Below are 22,735 nucleotides of genomic sequence, written 5' to 3'. Positions count from 1 at the left end.
AGCGTCTTGGTCACAGCGCACTGTCCACATCAGGAAGAAGGGTGACATGGATTCCAACAAGGATGCCATGTATTGTTTTGTTCGTTCGGACGTGTCAGTTAGCAGTTTTTGTGGTCGAGGGTTAGACAAGTGCGACGGTTAGGTGTCAAATGTACATATTTCTATGATAAAAATGATCAAGCAACAATTTAGTTGTAAAAGGATAAACTACATTAGCTTGATCAATTATTCAGCCCCCTTCCCAAGGCGAGAAGGCTGGGATTGCAGAAAACATCAGCTGCAAAAGTAAACACTTCTTCCACGATTACTACCATCTCACATGGTGCAACACAGCTTGGAGTCGATCGATGCCAGGCAAATGCATAACGCTTGGTAGCCAGTCAATGGGTATCTGCAAAACAGGTCTTCCTGTGGTGAAATTGTGCTGCCTGAATAACTGTAGAGTGAATGACCAACAAGGACGATGATGGTTTTAGTTACCTGAAGTCCATTATGTACTTGGATTTTCCAACCCTACCAAGCTGCAAAACTGTCTGCCTTCCATTTTCCTGCCAAGCAGAGTTGTTTTATTTTATGAATGCGGTGATCTTGATGCCAGCCCAGACATCTTAAATTGAGATACCAGTGATGTGTTCTTCTGATAACCAACAGGAAATGTAAGTATGTTACCTCCAAAGTCATCTGAAAGTTCTTCACTGATGTCTGCACCTTGTACCCCATCCTTCCTGCCCTCTCTCTGAAGTCTAGTTCGTAGCGCTTTGTCATCTGCTATGAACAAAGAAAGAGAACCGTAACAGAATCAGCTTATCTCTTGGCATATCATTCTGAAGAAGATGCATCAAACAAGCTGTCAGACACTGCTTACATTGTTGTAGAATGGGGCTCTTGAGCAGAGCTGGTCAGCTCTGCTCTTCTTCTCCTGCCAGTCCTTTGGGAGCCCACTGATGTGCTGAATCTGCAGGTTTCCAGAGTTACAAACCGCATTGCTGACTCCAAACTAGTCCACTGATTCTTCAAATGTTTCAACTGAACTTACCTGAGCAGAATTGTTGGTCTTGAGCTGCATGGACTGGTTCTTGGGGACCCATGCCCTTATGCTCCTGAAACTCCCGGTGAGCGTTGTGATGGTTGGGGCAAACCTGCAGAGACCAAATCTGGGTCAATAAACGTCACAGAAAAGGCCATCTGATTCCTGAATTGGTTAGCAATGGAGGTTGGATCTTACGCGACAACGCCGAGAAGCCGTTTCGACTGGCTCTTCAATTCATCAACCCGGTTCCCCTGCAACCAGCCGGCAGCCACAGCCATGAACACTTGCTCATCAATGGCTCGAGATAATCTAGAATAAGAAGCATGGAGAACGGAAAGCATGAGCTGCGCTTGTACCTGGCCCCAGATTTGGTACTTGGATCCGACCAGATTGGCGGCCACCGTTCCGAGGAAGTTCTTGTCGGAGGTGCAGAAGACGCCGTCCTGGTTCTGCGCCACGACGAACTCCGACCTCCCTCTCCTCCGCCCGTGCCGCGCCACCGCCAATTTCCGGTCCTGCCGCCCCTGCCCCTCCTGCCATTCCACGAACAAGAAGCTGTCAGCTTTGCACTGTAGATTGAATCGAGGTGGGGATTGAATCCGCCTGAGGTTGGAGGCTACGCTCACGTTGGTGTAGAGGGAGTAGAGAGCGACCCCTCTGGCGTCGGCGGCCGCTTCCCTGGCGATGACGCAGGTGCACCGCCCGACGTCCAGCGGCAGAGGCCTGCACAGCAGCGCCCTGCAAGAACAGAGGAGTCGCATCACTAGCTGCTCCGTGTTCTGCAACGGCAGCAGAGAAAGCAGGAGGACGGCGCGGCGTACCTGTTGGGGAGGATCGCCCAGGAGGAGGCCGGCGCCGACTCGCTGCCGGAGAGGTCCCACGCCTCGTAGGACGAGGACGCCGGCGGCGGGAGCAGATCCCGCCCCCTCGGCCCGACGAACACGGTCGCCTCGGACGACGAGGAGGACTCGTCCTTCATGCGGAGCTGCAGCGGCGGCGGGGGCGGGGGTGCTACCGCAGGCTTGAGTAGCTCAGTAGTAGCCGTAAGCTTCTTCTCATCTTTCTCGTGCCCGAGATTCTTCTTAGGGCCCGGGCTCTCCTTCTCGGCGGAGGCCGGCCCGCGCCTCGCCGCAACCGGAGCAGCGGCAGTGTTGGTGCTCCGGGGACGCAGCGGCTCCCTCTTGGCCGGCGTGGTGGTGGTCGCCATTCGTCGCTCGCTGAGCTGGACGAGGCTTTTCAGGCTTCTGCTGTGGAGAGCAGCTTGACTGAGTGAGGTGGAAGTGGACTCGGTGGGACCATGTGGTACTGATGGGTGATTTGTTGTTTATTGGTGGTGATTTGGAGGGACGATTTAAATTTGAAATGGGCCAGTGGGTGAGCTATTGTACGGACTCATAAGAGTTGACTCATATGTCAACAGTAACATCATGCAGTGATTTTGCCTCGGGCTTGCTAGTAATGAGTTGGCTAAAAGGCCAGCCCGACCCAGCATGGCAAGTCTATTTACGCACGATCTAACTAGATTTATTAGCTAAATAGGTTGTATCGCGTCAGTCTATGTATGTGGCTCTAACCTATGCATAGCTCATTTAAGATTATATTGTGCTATACTAGCCTGAGGCACAGTAAACTCGATAGCCTTTCTTAGTGGAAGCAAATTCTATAAGTGATATTATACAGATTTTGGCTTCAGCTTGCTAAGTAACTAGAGGCGGCCAAAAGGCAAGTCGACTCAGTATGGCAAGTCTATTGGGGCACGCTCTGATTGAATCTGTTAGCTAAATGGGTCGTATCATATCGGTTCATGTGTTGTGGCTCTAGCTTAGGTACGACTCAATTAAGATCAGATTGTGTTATGCCAGCCCGAGAAATGGTAGACCTCATAGCTTTTTTTGGGCCTATTAACCTATTAGCTTGTGAAAAATTAAAAAAATCATAAAAACTCATAGTCATCAAAAATTAAATACACAACTTTCTATTTAACAATCAAACACACTACTATTACAATACATATACTATATAATATTAAATCTAAATAAATTATATAAAATAAAATAAAAAAACTTAAATAGATCGTATCGTGTCGATCCAAAATGCCATGACTCAACACAGACCATCAGACAAGACCGAAATAACCGTGTCTAATGCCGGCCCATTTAACTCGCTCACTTTACCACCTTTACTGGTAACCGTCCCCGTCTCGGGAACTAGGCTTTCCCTGCCATCTTTTTTTTTTTACCTTTTCGTGCTACTGCCGTTACTCCAGTCGATGCTGCTCACCGGCGAATGTTTGAAAACCACAAGCATTTAGTGCACCATTAAAGAAAAGGAGAGAAATGATCTTAGAGTGGGGAAAGGATAAATTAGTGAGGAGAATTGTTCTAGCTTGGAATGCAGTAATTTCAAATGTTCCAAACTTTGAGTTCCAAATGTAAGGCATTCATTCTAGGAGGAAGTTAGGAAAGACTGAGCTGAGCCGGGTATTGGTAGCTCTAAAAATATATGAAGCTGGAGCTATGTAGATATATCAAAAGTATTCGAGTGAACAATTTTATTTTTAATTTTATCTAAAAATAAATATTTAAACTATATTATTTTAATCTACAAAATAAATATATGATGTGAGCTAGAAGCTGAATACCGTCTAAAATAAATGAAGTGAGATGTACTATACCCGTAGCATACGAAGTTATGAACCTGCGGGGCCGTAACGTTGACGCATCCGTATTTGTTAAAGCTGACCCCGGCTTCTCTTTGTTTGTTTCGAACTGCTAGCATGTCGGGCCACTTTCTTTAATGTGCAAGTACGAACAGGGCCCGGCTTTGGAAGCATGAACGAGGCAGCTCATGTTGAACGCTTCTGACTTCTGAAGCAACCCCATCAAAAAAATAATATTAAAAAATGCTATTTCTAAAGCAACTTGTTTAAACTTAAAAGCATTTTGAAACCCTGCAAATGTATGCGTGCTGCACTGAGGATTGAGGATGTAGCAGTAGCATACGTGCTGCTGTACTTGTACTTTGGCCGATTGCAAAAGTTGCTTTCCTTGCATCGGCATCAAATTCCAGTTGGGACTTGGCCCAAAACACATGTGGCCCGGTACTTTTGTAGCAGGAGATTCTTTGTCTCGAAAAAAAAAAGTGAGCAAAATTCTAAATTAGACAACATACACAATCATATTTGTCAAAATAGATAATATATCATCGTATTTATAATTTTAATATTTGGTATCTCATTTATCGAAAACTAACTTTCGGAACACCGTACGTCGAAAAAATATAGATCCGTCCATATTCGATACACAAGGTGCCAAATATGGCATATTCAGCACCTCATATACTAAAAATCAGGTGTATTCGGTATATGAGGTGTCGAATATATGCTACAGTGCCGTATTTGACATCTCGTGTGCCGAATAGTCTGTGTTGGCTGCAGTCACTTTGATGCTGTCATTTTATATCAGGGACCTCATGTACCGGTACAGGTCATATTCGGTATATTCTGCATCTCATGTGCCGAATATATCCGATTTTCGGTATATAATGTGTCGAATATGAGCTACAATACTATATTCGGCACCTCGTATGTCAAATACATCTGATTTTTGGTATATGAGATGCCAAATATAAGCTACGGTGTCATATTCTGCACCTCATATATTGAATATGGCTGAACCTACATTTTTTTCAGCTTACGATGTACCGAAAGTCAATTTTCGGTAAATAAGTTACCGAATACGGATGTTAAAATTATAGATACAATGATATGTTATCTATTTCGATAAATACGGTTACATATGTTATCTAATTTTAAATTTTAGATAAAAATATAGCAGGAAATTACTGTATTTTGCTTATGACAAGTGGGCCATGCTGACGCATGCTGAAAACCAACACTCTCGTCCCGGCCGCCAAGCAACCGGTGGAGTGACGTCTCCTGGTGTCTCTGCCAAATGCACAAGCCACCGTGCATCCATCCGTACGTACCACGTCTTAAGCCTCGTTGTTGCCCAATCAGTACGTTTCTCTAGTTCAAGTGTTTGGTGAACGATCAATTGTTCAAGCGAAAAGCTGGATCATGAACCTATGATCGAGTTTCTTCCCTTGTCTCTTTCTCTATGTTTCAGATGACGACTGAGTTCCATCTTAAACATGTGCTCAAGCTACACTTGTAGTCCCTCGTTGTGACTTTATAATAAGAGGGAGAGCAACCATCCAAACAAAAACCTCCATGTTGGTAAAAGTAGTCACATACTATAGACTATTTAGTAAAGCTTTAGTTTTAATTTTTTAACTGTTTATTTCTAGTTTTAGAATTTTATTGAGCTGAGGCTGTAGGTAGTTTGAGAGTTTTGGTTGAGATATTTTTTTGCTAAATAAATATTTAAACTATTTTATTTTATTCTATAAATTTTAAATCTTACATGATTTTAAATTGAAACTATGTGTAGCAGATCTGAGACTCTATTTGTTTCAGATTATGAAAGTTAGATTGTGGTCACAGTCTACAAGCTGAAATAAATAGTTGAATTGTAAAAGTTGGATTATGATAACAGTATACAAGCTGAAACAAACAGCTGTATTGTTACAATTTAACTCTTAGATTACAATAATCCAACAATCTGTCTTCCACTAGCTTTTACAATCTACGATCTAGCCTTTTACAATACAACTTTTACAATACACATTCTTACCATCTATAATATACCACCTGTTTTTCACATCTCAAACTAAAATAAACAGATGCTAAAAAAAGAGTGACGATAAATTAACAAGGATATCATCAAATGATCAGATTGAGCAAGTCTGTCGTGCACAAACAGAGCCGCATATATCACGCTATACATGGGATCCAGTTGGCACACCAACATCCTCGTAAGCATCAGGTGGCATACATCCCATGCTATACATTGATTGCATCATTAATTTGTTTCGCACACGCATGTTGCTCGTAAATGCTGCTCATTTAGATCCTCTTCAGTAGATACTTAAAAATTTATTTTTTATAATATTATTATAGCATCCCTTAACACTATTACAGCATCTCTTATTTTTTACCTTCAGCAGCTATCCTATTTCCTACCTTCTATTACCCATCTCCTCTCTTCGGATTCACAGTCATACACTATGAACAGTATTACGGATCCTCAAAATAGTCTACAAATTTGCCTTTCTCCAACTGCTACATTATCGCAGTCGCAACGCTGTAGCATAGAAATGGATGCAGCTCCCGGTGGCGGGTAAAACGAGCAGTACAGGATTTTGCGACCGCTGTTGGAGGTACCTTAACCATGTCACCACTTGCATAGGGTTCAAGAAAACATGCAGATCCACAAATACATGGCATTGTAGATAAAATCTAGTCAAAAATTTAAAATTTTATTAAAAAACTTTTAGAATGTTTAATTTTAAAACATAAAAATTATATATACGTATTTGTCTTCAAACGTACTCTTATAATATCAAAAAATTATTGAATTATATAGATATATTCCAATTAAAAATAGTGATCAATGGTACACATCAAAGATCATGTTATATCTAAAACGACAAGTATTTTTGACAGGAAAGAATACGCACTCAAGATGGAATACAAAAGCATACACCTGCCTCTTATGTAAATAAAAAAATGTACACGTTCGACCACAACATCTTTGACCACCCAACAACAAACTTGGGTTATGGCTTAAGTTCATTCATCCATCCATTACTTGCATGATGCTTGACTTTTGATTTAGTATGCATCTTGAGTACACTTAGTAATGTTACATGTTGCAATCTTCTTACAACAATAAATCAGGAGTGAACCATCTAAACGAAGCCGGAAAAAGAAAAGAAAACGTCAGATTTACCTTAACGCGTAGAGTTAGAACTCTGTTCCAAGAAAGAAACTAACCTCACGATTCTTAATTAGTGACAGGTGAGCCTCTCATGAGCACAGGGTGTGCTTCGAGGCACAAGGTGTTTTTGAGACAACACACGACCATGTTAATTGGTTTTCACCAGCTAAAACATAAATTTTAGTTGTTATGCTTTACAAGTTTACATTCCATAAGAGAACTAAGCATAAGCACGAGCTTATGTGGTTAGTAAAGGTAATTTACTCTATGTGTATTAGGATTAAATTATAGGTTTGTTCCTAAGTATATGTGAGTGTATGTGGTGGACGATATTCTCGTCGACAGTGACATGCTTGTCGACAGTGATATGTCTATAATGACTTTGTCAATTTCTAACTTTTATATCGCTAGTCTTTAGCAAATGCTACAAGTATGTGTATGTGGTGGTATGAATATATACATACGTCTATAAGCTGTACCAATGTTTTAAAAAAACATCCATAAGCCGCAACACAACCCACACATGTCATGCTCATCTATCCGATCCGTGACACGTTAGACTCATACCTATCTCGTGCGTGATCACGTCGCAACCCGTTTACGAAAGCAAGCGAAGACACACAAGGATCCAACACCCTCGGAACCCCAGGAGAAGACCCACAGGAAACCTGAACCGTTCGATCGTAGAATCCACGGTGATCCTCACACGTAGACAGCATCCAAGGGGGCGCGGCCGGGGCAGGGGAAGAACACGTCCCTGCCTCTTTATAGGACGAGTCACAAAAAAGTTACAGAGCGAAAAGCGTGTGGGACGGAGGAAATCCATGTGCCCGGCTCGCCCCTGCCGCCGTCCCACTCCCCACCCTCTCCCTCCTCCTCTCGCCGCGCGCTCCGGCTCGCCCCCGCGAACACCGGACGCAGAGGGCAGCTAGATACCCAGCGCGCGCATCGGACGGTCGCATGGGAGCCGCGGCGGCTACGACGACGGAGCGGAGCCGCGCGTCCAAGAAGCAGGGGATCACGGCGCGTTCGGGCGTGGAGGGTGCGGCGGCGCGGAGGCGGCCGCGGCTGGTGGGGTACGAGGAGCTGCCCGAGTACCTCAAGGACAACGAGTACATCCGCGGCCACTACCGCGCCGAGTGGCCCGTCCGCGACGCGCTCCTCAGCGCCTTCGCCTGGCACAACGAGACCCTCAACGTCTGGACGTGCGTCCCCCGATCGACGATTCCCCGCGCCCGATCCCCTTGCAGCTCGCCATTCGCGCCGCGACGATTCATTGGTTGATTCGGGTTGGGTTGTTCGTTTGCGCAGGCATCTGGGAGGGTTCCTGCTGTTCTTGGCGCTCGCCGTCGCCGGAGGAGCGGGGGAGGCCGCCGACGAGGCCTCGCCGGGGATCATGAGGTACGTGCACACGCAGCACATGACCCGTCCTGCCTTTCCTTAACTTCTGCGATGTTCATGTTTAACCGTAGAAAAAGTCCCTTGTTTTCAATTCATTCTTGGGTGATTGGAAGCAGCTCCTGAGGTAACTGCACGAGCCGACGTCATCGCTAACCCACAGAGCTCACTTAGAGTTGGCTCACATGTCAGCGATTATATCACGGTGGAGTTACTATCTCTTTCGTGTGTGATTATGATTACCAGATGTCATAATCTAAATTATCATGTGAGGAATTTGCTGTGATACCCCCTTAAATTGTTTGTATTTATCATCGTTGCGTCTAACACGGAAAACCTCCACGCCTTGACAAATTTCTTCACTAGATCTATAAAGGTGAACCACGTACAATTATACAAACATATTATGATTGCACGCGTAACACACTACAGTATTGTGGTGAGTATAACATTGGTCGCCATCATAGCATATATTCGTTGCATTGTCCATGACGTGAAACAGTTGTTAAAATTCGATATAGTTGTGTTCTTTTTTTGGGTATAACTTGTAGCTTAGTGGCAAAACTTCATAGATGTAGGGAATCAGTGAAAGTTCGACTCCTATTTCGTATATTAAAAAATCTCAAAAGTAGATCATACAGTAAAAAGATATATGTAAAAAAATGAGTAGCACATTGCTTTCACCTTAGAAAGAGTCTACTTTCACGTTTGGAATGTCGTTACATGACCTCTTAATTAGTTGTATTCGTAGTCATATCTCACACCCAAAAAGCTCCGCGAAAATATCGTAGTGTTACGAATTACAAAAACGCCCACGTATAGCGTTATGAACCACAATCTAGCAAAGCCTGCCGATACACACGTCATAGTAACACAACTTCTTATACAGGTGTAAACGTAACATCAAGTGAACTTCTTTAGTGGGAACTTTCTATAATGGCCAGGCTTATTATGAATTAATATGGCACTCGACCATGATGAACTCCGCTTTTTTTTTTTCCTTTACGCGAAGCTCCCTTTAATTCTACGCCATCCTTTTTCCTGCAGGTTCGTGGTGAGATCGGCCAACGTTTCATGGGGCAGCGATCGGTCGGTAAGAAAATCACCCACATCCACAACCACCATCACTATGCTCTCTTCGGATCATTTTTAAGCGCTGCATTTTTACATCTCTGTACAACGATGGATGTCACGAGCAAAATATAGATTTTATAGAGAAATTTATTCTTATTAGATTGTATATTGTGAGATTTTATAGGCATAACTTGGTTTATGAATTGTAAGAATCAGTTTTAGATTAGAATCGTTTGTTTTTATTTTTGTTTCAGAGTTAGAATTTATAATGAGAATAAAAAACAAACATAACCTAAGGTGTCTGGCATCCTAGCAATCAATCAGTGGTCTCTAGATAACATGATTGAGGCTAATTTTGCATATATATTTTTTAGATGGCTTGGTTGCATCAGCAGAATGCTTGTTCAGAGTTATTACACTAGTGAGTAGTTTGATCGAGATCCATGCCATCACCGCAGGAAAGAGACATGGGCAGCCGTGCGAGCTGTTCATGTGCAGGAAACTGTAAACCTACGGGGGGCACGCCCACGTAGCTGTCCCTTTCCGTGTCCTTACACTCACATCACACAATTCTATTTACCATCTCACGAAATAAACTCATTTGTTTATTACTGTTTTTAATTTTCATTTCTTACTTGTTACTATCATTCATTTGATCCATAAAAAGATCGTATTTGTCAAAGGGTACAATAGCCTTAGGCGCAGCTGTCAACAGCGAATGGTGACGGGTCATAGTGCCAGTGTGGACGCCTATGATGAGGATGCGGTCCCCTGCGCAGTCATCGTCCTCGCTTTTGGCACTTCTCCTTCCCCTGCTCTTGCTTTCGAGAGAGGTTTATGACTCGAGCCCCATCGACGTTTGTTGCCAGCAACTACGTCTGAGGCCACTATACTCCTTCTGAAGGGTAAATATGTCTTTTTTATAGATCAAATAAACAGTAGTGATGAGAAGGTATAAAAATTAGAAACAGCACGTAAGTTCATTTACTAGGATAATAATAAAAAATTATATTATCTTCTGGTGATAAATAAGAAATTTTCTTGCAGTTTGCAGTGGTGAAAGTGTGCACAACAATGTCCGTCAGAACTGTTCTGCGTCCGCGAACCTAAGGGCGTGTTTGGGGACGGGTATTTCTATTCAAATCTGTACCATATGACTTCTAAGAAAGCCCCTTTTTGCGAGATGATCGTCTGCTCGCGTAGGGCTATCATGTTCGGCCGAGAACATATCTGATTTCTCTATTTTGTTACTCGGTATGTAAATCGAGTTTCAATTGGAACTTTTAAAGAGAGGTAGATGCACAACGTGCCAACGTCGTGAATTTTGGTCGGAATTTTTCATGCACTTTTGTGGGTGCAACCGTTGCACCTAATCCACTAGGAGCACTAGATATGTTCTCATGTTCGACCAACAAACACTGCCTACGGCCCACTTGATCCTAGCACTATACATCAAGATGAACTTGGGGGTTTCATTAAACCAAACAGCGCCCAAATTTATCGGCTTTTTTTGGTCCTAGATTGCTAATAAAATGGTTTGCCCGTATGATGGTAATCTAAGCTTGTTCTAGACTTCTAGGCACCTTGCAATCCTTTGGCATGGCTCAAAGGTGCTCAAGCAGGGCCACTCATGCAATGTAGTGCAAGTCCCAGTACTGTACTGTGCACTCCGCAGTGTGACCTCTCTTGTCTTGTTCACAGCAAGTAACTCATTTGGCTTTGTTCGCTTCACATTGCAAACCAGAGTAGTAGTGGTAAATGCGCGGATCCTTTTGCAAACATTTCTACGTTTTCTCCTGGCGATGCCATGATACTCTCTAGACGAGTGGCAGTGACACCTGCAGAGAAAGCAGAGGATTTTCTTGGCTGATTTTTGCTCCACTTGAATGGTCACTACCCACTTGTGATGAGCAGACAAAACCAACTGATTATTACCATCCTTTTGACAATAATCGTTTCATCTTGTCGTTGATTCTCCGCGCAGCAAAGAATCTATCCGTTTGACAACGCGAGCCTCCTGTTTTTCTTTTTGAGGAAATTCAAGTCACATGATAAGTTTGTTTAGTTCGTATCTAAATTTATCACGTATAAGATTAGAGTTTTTTACGGTGGTTCATACTACATGTAGTGAGGAGATAGTATAAATTTAATCTGATCGTCTACGTGATTGGATATTTCTGTAATTACGACAGTAATATTAATATTTATCCACCATATCATCGAAGGGCACTGTAATATTTTTTTTATATCTAATCCTCAAATAATCATTCAACCAAATAATCAGTATTCAGGTTAGGGTAAATATTAAACCTATGAATTTGCACAATATAACTACCATGCTATTTCTTTTTTTTTTTCAAAAATACCCTTATACTATATATAATCCTCTCATATACTATTCATACTGCCTTTAAATAATATGCAGTATTCTAACAATTCTAAACCATGCAATTCAAAAAAAAATAGATGGCTCAAGTTCCTCCGAGATCACCGTAAAAATTTTCTAAGATTAATCATAACATAGATTTTTATTTAATTGATTAATTAACTATCACAATTATAATAAAGTCGCATTTTATTAGTCCCTTGTCTCACACATCGTACATTTAATTTTTTTTTTTACCAACCAATTTTGAGCTTGTTTGGAATGGGGAATTCATACGAACAGTTTAATTCTCAAAGGAATTGTGAGGAATTCTGATGTTTTAAACCAAGCAACATTGGCACTGTATAATCATGAGCTGACATTGCTTATCTGCAGGGCCTGCCGAGCTATGACGCCGGGGCGGCGGCGTTGTCCGGCGTGCCGCGGTGGCCGCGGACGGTGTTCCTGGTGGGCGCCATGTCGTGCCTGGCCATCAGCGCGACGGCGCACCTGCTGGCGTGCCACTCGCGCCGGGCCAGCGTCGTCTTCTGGCAGCTCGACTACGCCGGCATCTCCGTGATGATCGTCGCCTCCTTCGTGCCGCCCGTGTACTACGCCTTCCTCTGCCACCCGCCGGCTCGCGTCGCCTACCTCTCCGCCATCACCGCGCTCGGCGCGCTCGTCATCGCCGCGCTGCTCTCCCCGTCCTGCTCCTCCCCTCGCTTCCGCCGCCTCCGCGCCGCGCTGTTCCTCGCCATGGGCCTGTCGGGCGTCGTGCCGGCGATGCACGCGCTGTGGCTCAACTGGGGGCACGCCGCATGCTACCTGGCGCTCGCGCTCGAGGTCGCCATGGGGCTCGCCTACGCCACTGGCGCCTGGTTCTACGTCAGCCGCGTGCCGGAGAAGTGGCGCCCCGGCGTGTTCGACGTCGTGGGACACAGCCACCAGATCTTCCACGTGCTCGTGCTCGTCGGCGCCATCACGCACTACGTGGCCGTCACCGTGCTGATCCACTGGCGGGAGAAGGTGGCCGTCGCCTGTGGCGCCTCAAAGTAGGTTTTGCTCTTGCAGCAACCGAAAGGTGGTTGATCCTTAGGCAACCAGAGCACTGTTCCATTGGGTTGATTCAACAACCATTCAAATGGATTAATGGAGTGGTAGCACCATAGTGAGCTCTAGAGTTTGAGTGTGATCTTGTGAACTGATGAGTTTTAATTTAATTGATGGGATGATTATGGAGGTTGATTTGTGAGGTTGAGCTGACTCTGGTTCGACTGAAATGGTTTCAGCTTCGTGGTAAACTATTTGCATTGCAGATTTACCAGGGCGGATCCGGGGGCTCCAGCCCCCTACTGCATCGCAGTCCATGGCTCCCTAACAAACTTTTTTCTATAACGAAGGAGAGGAAGAAGAAAAGAAAGAGGGAGAAGAAGAGAAAGAGAAGCAAGAGAAAGAGAAAAGACAAATGCTATTCTTTAAACACCTATTTTTGCAAAAAAATATATCAAACGATAGCTTGCCGCCTTCAACCTCCCGCCACCACCGTCACGCTAACCCGGCCGATTTGCACTCCTTGCCCCACTAGCTACCCTCCGTTGCCCCACCCCCACACCCGCCTCCTCCGTCGGGCTGGCCTCCCTCCCCTGGAGCTTTCTCTGAAGTCGGAGACAACCCACCCCCCGTGGCCAATCAAACCCCCGCCGCCCGTCTGAAATGTAGGAAGTGTGAAGAAAAAAAAAGAGAGGTGGATGAGACCCCCTAGCTCCACTGCATCCGGAACTGGATTTAACCCAGAAATGTGATGCAATGCAGCCGAACTAACAGAGAAACACAAGAAATTTCGTTTATTTATTTACAAACTTTCCCCCAAACTTGAGTTATGGATCAAGCAAAGTCTCTCGCTCAGCTCTTGATGTACAGTGCACTGCCGTCTCTTGACGTGATTGTCTGGTTTCAGTCGAACACGGCGAGCTTGTCGTACTCCGGCCCGGCGATGGCCTTCTCCATGATGGCCCTCGGGTTGACGATGCTGCCGCCGTCGAGGAACAGCTTGAGCAGGTTTTTGGAGAAGCCGCTGACGAGCGCTACCCCCTTCTGCCCGGCCTCCACCGGCACGGCCTTGGAGTCCCTCAGGTTCCAGAACACCACCTCCGGCACGGCCGCGCCGTACCCGGCCTCCGAGAACTTGCGCACGATAGCCTCGTAGTCTGTCTCCCACGGCTGCTCCGACGCCTGGTCGAACTCCATGTCGCTGAACACGAACACCCGACGCACCATCCGCTCCGGCGCCAGCCGGGCGCCCACAGCCACCTCGAGGATCTTGTCGAACACCGCCTGGAAGTTGGTGTTCATGCCCCAGTCCATGGTGCGGACGAAGCCGACCTTCTCGGAGAGGGTCTCGCCAGCGATCCGGTGTAGCTCGGGGCGCTCGCTGAAGGTGATCACGCGGCCGCGCCACGGGTCGTCGCTGAGCTCGGACACGAGGAGGCCGAGGGCCACGCAGACGTCCATGGGGAGGCCGGACATGCTGCCGGACACGTCGCACACGGCGATACAGTTGGTGAGCTTGCCGAGCGCGCGTATGTCGTCGACCATGCGCTGCCACTGCAGGTTGGCCACGCCGCCGTCGATGTCGCCGTCGTCGCCGAGGGAGGCGATGATCTGGTGAGGGAGCAGGGCGCCCGCGGCGATCCGCTTCTTGCCGGACTTGACGTCGGCGAGGTAGGCGTTGAAGCGGTCGGCGTCGTGCTTGAGGAAGATGTCCTTGTAGTTCTTCATGGCGACGGAGGCGACGCGCGTGTACACCACAGACTCCCACGCGCGCGCCGAGATGAAGACCTCGGGGAGCTTGAGCGCGCGGCGGAGCGGCACGAGCGCCGCCCTGCGGAGTCGCTCGCGCGCGCGGTACGCGTAGTGCGCGTCCGGGAGGTCGGCGGCGAGCTCTGGCGAGGAGCCCTTGGGGAAGAGGCGCCGCGCGACGGCCTCGCAGAGCAGGGTGGAGCGGTCGTAGGACGAGTCCAGCGACGGGCACCACTTCGCCGCGAGCGAGAACTCCCGGAAGTTGCCGTCGGTGAGCTTGCGCATGTCGTCCGCGAGGAGGCCGGCGAACAGGTCCGCCGTGCGGTCGTGCAGGAACCGGTAGGTGGGGTCGCGGCTGTACATCTCCACCGCCCTCGCCGCGGTCTCCGCCCTCTTGCTCCGGCGCGCCACCTTTGCCGCGGCCGCGAGCTCCCTGTCGCGCTCCAGGCTGGCCGCGACGCGCTCCTCCGTTCTGCCGGTTCGCGGGAGGTGATCCGCCCGGCGGTGCGGCCTGCGGTTTCTGAAGCGGCCACGGAGGCGGCCGACGAAGCCGCCCTCGGCGGCGAGGAGCGCCTTCTTACCGGGTGTCCTCGTGGACACGCCGCCGTGCACGATGCGGTGGAGCAGCTCCGGGAGGTCCTTGAGGTACCCGAACGCGGCCACTGAGGCGGCGTTGAGCGCGAGCGTGCGCGGGTGGCGTGCGTGGAGCCACAGCGCGGCGGCGTAGAAGCCCTCGCGGTCGGACTTGCCCGACCCGCGCACGCCGCGGAGGTTGGCCGCCAGGCGGAGCGCGGTGTCCGGGTCGGCCGCCCAAGCGCTGGCGAGGAGCGACTCCACGGAGGGCGCCGGCGTGCCGGGCACCACGTGGAAGAAGAAGTCGAGGCAGGGGTCCCCCGATGAGACGAACGTCGGGGACAGGTTCTCCGTGAGCGTCTTCCCCCCATCATGCCCTGCCCCCACCGCCGCCGCTGCCGCGGCCTTGTTGAAGCTGGTGTCCATCAGGTCCAAGAATGCGTCACCAGCCGACGCCGCCGGGGCAGCAGCAGCCGGCGCGGCATCCGTGGCCCGCGCCGCTGCGTTGCGGGCCTCGGGTGGGCCCACGAGGATGTACGAGGCATCGGCGGCCATCGGCAACGGCAGAGGAGGACTCGGGCTGCGTTGAGCCCGGCTTGGGCTTTGGATGGTGCGGTGGTCACACCGGTGCGGCGAGGTATATGAAACTGGGCTTGAGGGTTTTGTTCTGAGCCCTTGGGTATTGGGCTTGAGGGCTTGGTTTTGGGCTTGAGGGCTTGAGTGTGAGAGGGAGGACTGGGAAGCGAGGAATATATGGAGTGAGGTTTCGTGGCAGGCAAGGTGTGTAAGGTCGGTGAGATCCACGAACCGACTTAAAGAACGAGGGTACGTGTTCATCGTAGACTTGTTTTTGTCTCGCTCGGTTCGTAAGTGGCTGCCACGTCGTGTGATTCAAAGATTAGGGCATTGACCCATATATTTTTTGCAAATGAGTACTTTATCTGATCATAAATATATATCATTTTAAATAATATATAATTTTTAATGTATAATTTTAACAACTATTTTTATCAAAATATATTTCTAAAATCGGTTAAATTTGTATTTATAACAAATTAATATTTATGATTGTAGGATTTTCAAACAAAATATTTTGAAAACTATTGTTAGTCAAAATTTTAAAAATCTTACAAGGTTTTCAAACTAAATGTTTTGAAAACTACTGTGAATGGACGATCGCCGAAAACTCACCCGATTTCTAGATCAGCTATCAAGAAAAGCCTCCTTCGAATTGGCAATTTTATACGATAGTTTATGAAGATCGTCCATACGTGACCACCACTTTACATTCTCTTGCTGCGGCTGTGAATAAAGCAATCACTGGGTTCACTGAACTAGATCTAGCTGACAATCAAAACTACTAAAATGAAGCTTTTGTGCATCTATCAGCCAAACTCAACAGCAGAAGAACAACAAGGCGACACAAGATGAAAGAATATTCAGTCTGCTTGAACGAACATGAAGCCACCATCAGTATGAGAGTCTATTTACACAGTGAAGCTGATCTTATATACAAACATAACTGGAACAAGCAACTGAGATAGTCTATTGCAATAAATTTCAGCATATATACACTTGTGAGTTTCTCCCTTCATTTCAGCAGCCAATGGCAGGCAGGATCAGGAAGGTGTTTTGTTTCAATGAAGGGCGTCGGGCAGCATCGCGACAGTGACCATGAAGTACTCGCAGCCTGGGGGCAGGCTGTAGGGGTTCACCATGGAAGCGGGCGACCGACGGCCGCCGCTGCTATCAGGGCGTGAAGCTGCTCCTCCCATCTGGTCGGTGTGCACTATGCGCCACTCGATGTGGACAATCTGCCCAATTATGTAGGCTGGGTGTCGCGTGTGGTGCTCGGTGAAGAGGGCGACCGATTCCTCGGACAGGTAGTAGTTTGAGCAGTTCCGGTTGATGGCCTCGTAGTGCCCAGCAGGGTTTCGGACGAAGACGGCGAGCTCATGGACTTGGAACCGGCCAAATGATATCTTCTCCTTGCTGACCTGTTAAAACAGTTTCCCAAGAGACAGCACAGCATATTTGCTGGTTAGCACAGTTAGCAAAAACATAAAAGGTCCGACCAATCAGGGGCAAAGATTGATCAGACATGATAGTTCATTGCTGGATGCAGAAATTGAAGTAAAAAAATCTCAGCCAAGTAACCTCTTGTCTATAGACAAATCCACATTTAGGCGTGTTTTTTTGCATCGATTTGTTTCAATCTGAACTGGACAGTGCTAAATGTCCTGATTAACTATTTTACCATGCTCATAAATACATTTATGTCAGGTGGGGCCATGATTTGGACTTCATTTCTTCTACCATATTCAAGATGAAATTGTGTATGAAAGATCTGCAATTTGTGACTGCAGAAGTTACAAGACATACCTGTTTCTCTAGTTGAAGTTTACTGTAGACATTCTTAACCAGCTCTTTCATCTCCTCCATCTCTTTTGCGAGGTTTTTATGTGCTGCTTCCACCCTTAAATAGCGTTCTAGCAGCTCAGCACTCTGTCGTGACAGAAGAGTAACTTTGTCTGCCAGGACCTTGATGCACTGTTGAAACTGAATGGTGGAATCAGCTTCATCCTTCTTTACAGAACTGTAACAAAATAGAGAACAAAATGATTTTAACATCAGAATTGCAATATTTCTAATATAGCTATTCCCTTGAAAAAAATCAATTTTCCCCAACAAGATAAACTTTTGTAATGTCCTCACACAATACTATTTACTATGAAGTATGCAAATATCTAGCTAAATAACAAGATAAATATCTTTCTAGTCTCTGGACTAAGCACCAAGAGAAGGTATAGCCATCAGCACATGCTTCCTTAAGTTCCTTTCATTTTATATTGATGTATTTTCAAGTCTCCTAGACTGCTAAATCATGAATCACTAATCTTGGTATGTCCTGCCGCAATGAATTTTAAATGAGACACACGATTACTAAGGGTGTTACACAACTGACTAGTACATATATAACTTAATGTGAATGACAGCTATGCAATACCTTGCTAAGGAGAGGGCCAAAGAACGCAGTGACTCTGCAAAGCCAGTCATGCCTGGCGCAGTGACACAGTTATTTAGTCTTTCAAACAGACCATGTATCCTCAGGGCAGATGACCGCAAAGCATCATACTCAACAGCCCTTCTATCAGCTGAACATTTGTTGGTACGAGCATCTTCTCTTGCCTCATGTAAGCAGTTTTCAAGATGCGCACAATTCATCTACAGCAAAATTTGTAACAGGAGAATAAGAGAAATAAGAACATAAAAGGAGATTGTTGCAATCTACATGTTGTAGTAAAATTATCTAAGATATTGTATGATTTACCTGAGACTCATCAAGACGACCCTGGGTGTATTCAAGTTCTTTCTTCAGGGAGTTAACCTCGTCCATCACAGCACAAAGCTTACTTTCAGTTTCACCCAACTGTTTGGATTTTTCATCAAGGGTATTTTGCAGCTCTGACACAAGGAGCTCCTTATTCCTCAACTCTAAGGTACGATGCTCATTAGTTCTGGAGTTTAAGATGCTAAGAGGATCTTTAATAGGAATGTCAGAAGTATCAGCCATAGTGAGTTGAGTCAACATCCGCCCATCCTTCTCGATGTTGACAACATTGTCACATGGCAATTCTGTCATGAAAGCATCCAAATTAGTGCATGCTGCTGAATCGAGCAACTGCAAGTTCAGTGCATCCGAAATGGTGGTCATATTCTCATCACCACCTTCTGTTTGTTTAGATGGCTGCTCAGATGTTGAAGAGGCCTCATCCATGGCCACACTTGATTCATCCCGTATTTGGGTTTGCCTGCCTCCAGAGAGATCCAAGTTGCAGTCATTACCTTTAAACGCAGAGAGAAGGGAATCAGATGTGCCTTTGCTTCCTGAAACCATGTGCCCTTGTGTGTACTGGTTTGCTAATTGCTCTTCAAGATCATGGATACGCTTCTCATATGACAAGCATTGTTCCTGCTTTGCAGTGAGCATTGACTGAAGTTGATTAGCATACTCATCCTTTGCAGAAAGTGCCTCGGCTGTTTTTTCCCTAGTTTTTCTCAACACAGTATCAATTTTCCCTTCATCAATAGACTCATATCCATATTCGGCACCAAGACTGCAAAGAACTGCAATTGCAGAAGCAAGCTCTGCTTTTAATCTGGCATTCTCCACTTCTAACTTACTAGTACCTGCAATATCAATAGTGTCATAGAACCCCAGCAAATCTTGGAAATCCATCTTATCATCAGTATTCAGAGGATTTTGCTCAGATTGATTCAAATTTCCACTGGTACTAGAATTGCTCAATGAGGACTTGGGTAGATGTGACGTCTCAGATTTCAGATAAGACCCCACTAGAGACTGTGGAGCAAGTTTTTCCACATCATCAATATCAATGGGAAGTAGATCACAATCAAAAGGAGCAACTTTTATATGACACTGGCTCGGAGAATCAAAGAGCCCCATGGAACCCATGATATCATCCGGGATGTACTTACTCCATGCCCTATAAAAATTCTCTCGTCTTGTTTTCTCAGTGTCACACTCCGTTCCCAGCTTTTCAGCATATGTTCCAGCCAATCCAGTATACAGCTTAAAATAAGATTTCCTCCGTGCTACCTCAGCAAGACAGGCCCTATATGCATGGCCCAAGCCACTGACTAGCTTCAGGTTATCAAAATCTCTGTCTTGATGACCCATCACCTCTTGGAACGCATGGAGCTCATTCATCGTGCCTCTGATACTAGTCTGAGCAGATTTAACTCTTTGCATGCAAACATGTACCAAATTATTCATTTCATTCTTCTTGTCCTTACATTTTTCAAGTAACTTTGTAAGCCTGTGATCAAAATTGCGTACACTAGGCAAATTATCCTTCTCATGTACTTCATAGATACGACCAACTGCTGAAACCGCATCATGAGGGCGGAGAGAAGCAGATAGCTGGCAGCTTGAGCAGTCATCAACAAGCTTCTTCGAAGTATCAACATCTTTACTGCAAGACAACAGAGTTTTCAGGATATAGTGTGACGTAACCATAATCATGGGGAAAGGCTGAAGCAATGGTTGGTAGCAACATGCATATCTCAGTCACATCTAAATACATTAGCAAGAAGCAAGCCCCTTGACAAGCTATTTTTATGCAGCACTATCAAAACATAAAGAACCGCTAGCATATCCCTATAACCATCCAATAACATGGAGCATATAGCTCGTATGCATTTGTTAAATCGCTATCACTAAACCAAAATATATAAAAGAAAAGAAAACTCAGCACAGCACTTGTAGTTTCAAATCAGCCTATTTCTCCATGGAACAATGACCAGTCATTCAACCAAGCTAAACCATTTTCCATCATCTTTCCTAAATGGTATAATGAAGTCATTTAGATGATTCAGGCCGAATCACTCATAGTAGAAATGAATAGTTCCTAGAGAAATTCTCATATAACAGCAACATAACTAGGTAAAACACATGCTAAGCCTAACCTTAGAGATTGCATGATGCTCTTCTGCTCACCGATGACTCCCTGATGTTCCTTTATCAGCTTCTCAAGATCCTTGCACCCATTTGAGCTCATAACATTAAACAAGCTGTCCAGCCTCTTCTTCAGCTCCAAGAAGTTTGCCTTCAACTGCGAGACCTTCACCTCAAACTGCTTATGTGAGCTGAAGCATCCGTCCGCCAACTTCCTAAGGTCATTCTCCTTGATAAGGTCCAGCAAGCACTGCCTCCCCTCGCATTGCAGTGCTGGGTGCAGCCTAACGGCACGCAGCCTCTGCACATCTCTCTCGAAATTGGCCAGCACCTCGACGTGCCCACGGTGCTGCTGTGAGAAGCACCGCACAAAGTCTGAATACCGCTGCGAGAGCTTCCGGAACGTGTGCTCCAGGTTGCTCCGGGCCGTGTCCAGCGCCCGCTCCTGCACCTGCCACTCCCTCAGCAGTCGCCTGCACAGCTCAAACTTTGCCATACTAGATCGGTACACCGCATTGGCCACCTGGAAGTGGTACCTGAAACTGATCTCGTAAGATACCAGCGCCTTCAACGCCGGGTCGGCAGACACCTCCACCGGCGGTGAGTCCTGTGGCCGGGGCGGTGGTGGAATATCTGGCTCAGGGATGTAAACGGACTCCGGCGCCGGGGGCCGGGACTCGGCCAAGAGGCGAGCCTTGTTGTAGAGGAAGACCTCGCGGTCATCGCGCGGGAGCTTGTAGTAGGCGAGCGGGTGGGCGCCGTCGAGGGAGGTGTTGCCACAGAGGAGGAGCTGGTCGCCATGCGAGATGCCGCAGTAGAGCTGGATGGAATGCTGGATGGCCTCGACGTGCGTGTCGCCGCCGCACCCGAACTCCAAGGTGTGGCCGTTCTCCGCCACGTGCACCACCAGCTTCTGGCCCAGCGGCACCGCCGCCGCCGCCTCCTCCTCCGCGCCGCCGCCCGTCACCGCCGACCCGGAACTCATCTTCCTCGCGACTAGCCCACAATTCCACTCCAAAATTGAACCCCCTTTTTTTCCTTTTTTCTGCTTCGGGCAGTTCAGATTAAATCTACAGTTCCACCGTACCACCGGACGCGCACAATTCAACACGAAACACCAAACTCTTTAACCTCTCAGGCAGGACAGCCTCCGTCCAATAACACGAGCCAACGCCGGCCGAATCGCAAAAATCCTCGGCCTTCGCGCCCACTCCTCAGATCAGACGCACCCAATCCTTGTCTCCCCAACAAGGGCGACCGAAAGACGGCGGCTTTCTTGAAATTCCGGCGAGAGACGGGGACTCTGAGGCCGAGACCGACGTCTCCTGGCCCAATTCAACCCGGTTCACCAGCCCCGCACGGATTCGGGCGAGAAGTTTGGGATTTCTTGATTAACAGATGGAAGCGACCTCCGGGAAGAAATCCAACTCCTCCGATTACGTCTGAGTTCGATTCGGTCGCGGAGGGGCAGGAAAAGAAATCAAGGAGCCAAGGTGGGACTACTCCTCTACTACTCCGTGTGGGAGGGGAGATTGATGAGCAGTAGCGTTCATCAGGGGAGACGAAGCGAGAAGGAATAAAAAGAAAAGTAAAGGGGGTGAATAGAAAAGTGGACCAAGCTACCATCTGGACGGATCCGGTTCCTCTGATTTAGGGGTAAAGTCAGAGAGAAACAAGTTTTTGTGAGGTGCGCTATAGTAACTGTGATTTTATTTTGTAAAGTCAGATCTTGTCACCGGTATTGCCCCAGATCTTGTCACGGGTATTACTGTTGCACTAGATTTTATCTTTTCGCTTTTAATTCTACGTCTCACATTTGCATAATGTTATCAGTACTGTTCCGTAACTTTACGACTCTAGGAGGGGTGGAGTATAATATTACAAGATTTTTGCAGAGAGACCCTTCTGGATTCCAGAATTGACGTATGCGTGAATTATTGGAGAAGGGTTGAGTTTGCTCATTTGCTTCCTCCGGAAGAGTAGGTGCATGCAGTGTACCAGGCTATAAAACCATGGCATTGTTCATCAGGAGCCTATTTTCTGTGCACAAGGTAGGTGCGTGAAACATGAACTATTTGCAGTATTATAACATGAATGAAAGTATCATATGATCCCATCTGATACGGTAGTTAAGTATTAGTGTAAAAGGTTAGCCAATAAAACCCAGGATGATGGCA

General features: G+C 46.7%; 4 protein-coding genes across 5 annotated transcripts; 1 reads left to right on the top strand and 3 right to left on the bottom strand.

Annotated features, from left to right (window-relative positions):
- Positions 1–150: 150 nt before the first annotated feature.
- Positions 151–2,337, bottom strand: LOC133922551 (tubby-like protein 4). Of its 2 annotated transcripts, none has more exons than XM_062367924.1 (9): positions 1,852–2,337; positions 1,657–1,768; positions 1,387–1,563; positions 1,226–1,281; positions 1,037–1,139; positions 866–955; positions 670–768; positions 481–548; positions 151–391 (listed from the first exon to the last, which is right to left on the bottom strand). In XM_062367924.1, exons 1-9 carry the CDS (start codon positions 2,235–2,237, stop codon positions 316–318), a joined length of 1,167 nt encoding a protein of 388 aa, XP_062223908.1. In that variant the 5' UTR covers positions 2,238–2,337; the 3' UTR covers positions 151–315. The 2 variants fall into 2 exon arrangements, with proteins under 2 accessions (XP_062223908.1, XP_062223909.1); XM_062367925.1 differs by having other exon boundaries at positions 670–765.
- A 5,335-nt stretch (positions 2,338–7,672) lies between these two features.
- Positions 7,673–12,952, top strand: LOC133922550 (heptahelical transmembrane protein ADIPOR2-like). Its single transcript, XM_062367922.1, has 4 exons — positions 7,673–8,075; positions 8,182–8,271; positions 9,316–9,361; positions 12,104–12,952. Exons 1-4 carry the CDS (start codon positions 7,831–7,833, stop codon positions 12,761–12,763), a joined length of 1,041 nt encoding a protein of 346 aa, XP_062223906.1. The 5' UTR covers positions 7,673–7,830; the 3' UTR covers positions 12,764–12,952.
- Positions 12,953–13,525: 573 nt separating this feature from the next.
- LOC133922549 (uncharacterized) lies at positions 13,526–15,887 on the bottom strand. The gene has a single exon (XM_062367921.1). The coding sequence runs from the start codon at positions 15,632–15,634 to the stop codon at positions 13,661–13,663; it is 1,974 nt and encodes a 657-aa protein (XP_062223905.1). The 5' UTR covers positions 15,635–15,887; the 3' UTR covers positions 13,526–13,660.
- A 620-nt stretch (positions 15,888–16,507) lies between these two features.
- On the bottom strand, positions 16,508–22,173 carry LOC133922548 (autophagy-related protein 11-like). The gene is made up of 5 exons (XM_062367920.1): positions 20,570–22,173; positions 18,411–20,076; positions 18,087–18,304; positions 17,462–17,675; positions 16,508–17,076 (listed from the first exon to the last, which is right to left on the bottom strand). The coding sequence occupies exons 1-5, from the start codon at positions 21,541–21,543 to the stop codon at positions 16,717–16,719; spliced, it is 3,432 nt and encodes a 1,143-aa protein (XP_062223904.1). The 5' UTR covers positions 21,544–22,173; the 3' UTR covers positions 16,508–16,716.
- Positions 22,174–22,735: the final 562 nt, after the last annotated feature.

This window comes from Phragmites australis, chromosome 6 (genome assembly GCF_958298935.1).
Source record: "Phragmites australis chromosome 6, lpPhrAust1.1, whole genome shotgun sequence".
Classification (NCBI taxonomy): domain Eukaryota; kingdom Viridiplantae; phylum Streptophyta; class Magnoliopsida; order Poales; family Poaceae; genus Phragmites; species Phragmites australis.
This window is presented reverse-complemented; position numbering and strand designations above follow the sequence as displayed.

Bases quoted from the DNA above. Each gene is read 5' to 3' on its own strand.
- LOC133922551 (XM_062367924.1), bottom strand. From the start codon at position 2,237: ATGGCGACCACCACCACGCCGGCCAAGAGGGAGCCGCTGCGTCCCCGG. The intron at 1,140-1,225 runs GTAAGATCCAAC...TGGTCTCTGCAG, and splicing joins CGGCTTCTCGGCGTTGTCGC to GTTTGCCCCAACCATCACAA. The intron at 956-1,036 runs GTAAGTTCAGTT...GGAAACCTGCAG, and splicing joins AGACCAACAATTCTGCTCAG to ATTCAGCACATCAGTGGGCT.
- LOC133922550 (XM_062367922.1), top strand. From the start codon at position 7,831: ATGGGAGCCGCGGCGGCTACGACGACGGAGCGGAGCCGCGCGTCCAAG. The intron at 8,272-9,315 runs GTACGTGCACAC...TTTTTCCTGCAG, and splicing joins GCCTCGCCGGGGATCATGAG to GTTCGTGGTGAGATCGGCCA. The intron at 9,362-12,103 runs GTAAGAAAATCA...GCTTATCTGCAG, and splicing joins CATGGGGCAGCGATCGGTCG to GGCCTGCCGAGCTATGACGC.
- LOC133922549 (XM_062367921.1), bottom strand. From the start codon at position 15,634: ATGGCCGCCGATGCCTCGTACATCCTCGTGGGCCCACCCGAGGCCCGC.
- LOC133922548 (XM_062367920.1), bottom strand. From the start codon at position 21,543: ATGAGTTCCGGGTCGGCGGTGACGGGCGGCGGCGCGGAGGAGGAGGCG. The intron at 18,305-18,410 runs GTAAATCATACA...ATTTTGCTGTAG, and splicing joins GTCGTCTTGATGAGTCTCAG to ATGAATTGTGCGCATCTTGA. The intron at 17,676-18,086 runs GTATTGCATAGC...ATTTTGTTACAG, and splicing joins TTGGCCCTCTCCTTAGCAAG to TTCTGTAAAGAAGGATGAAG.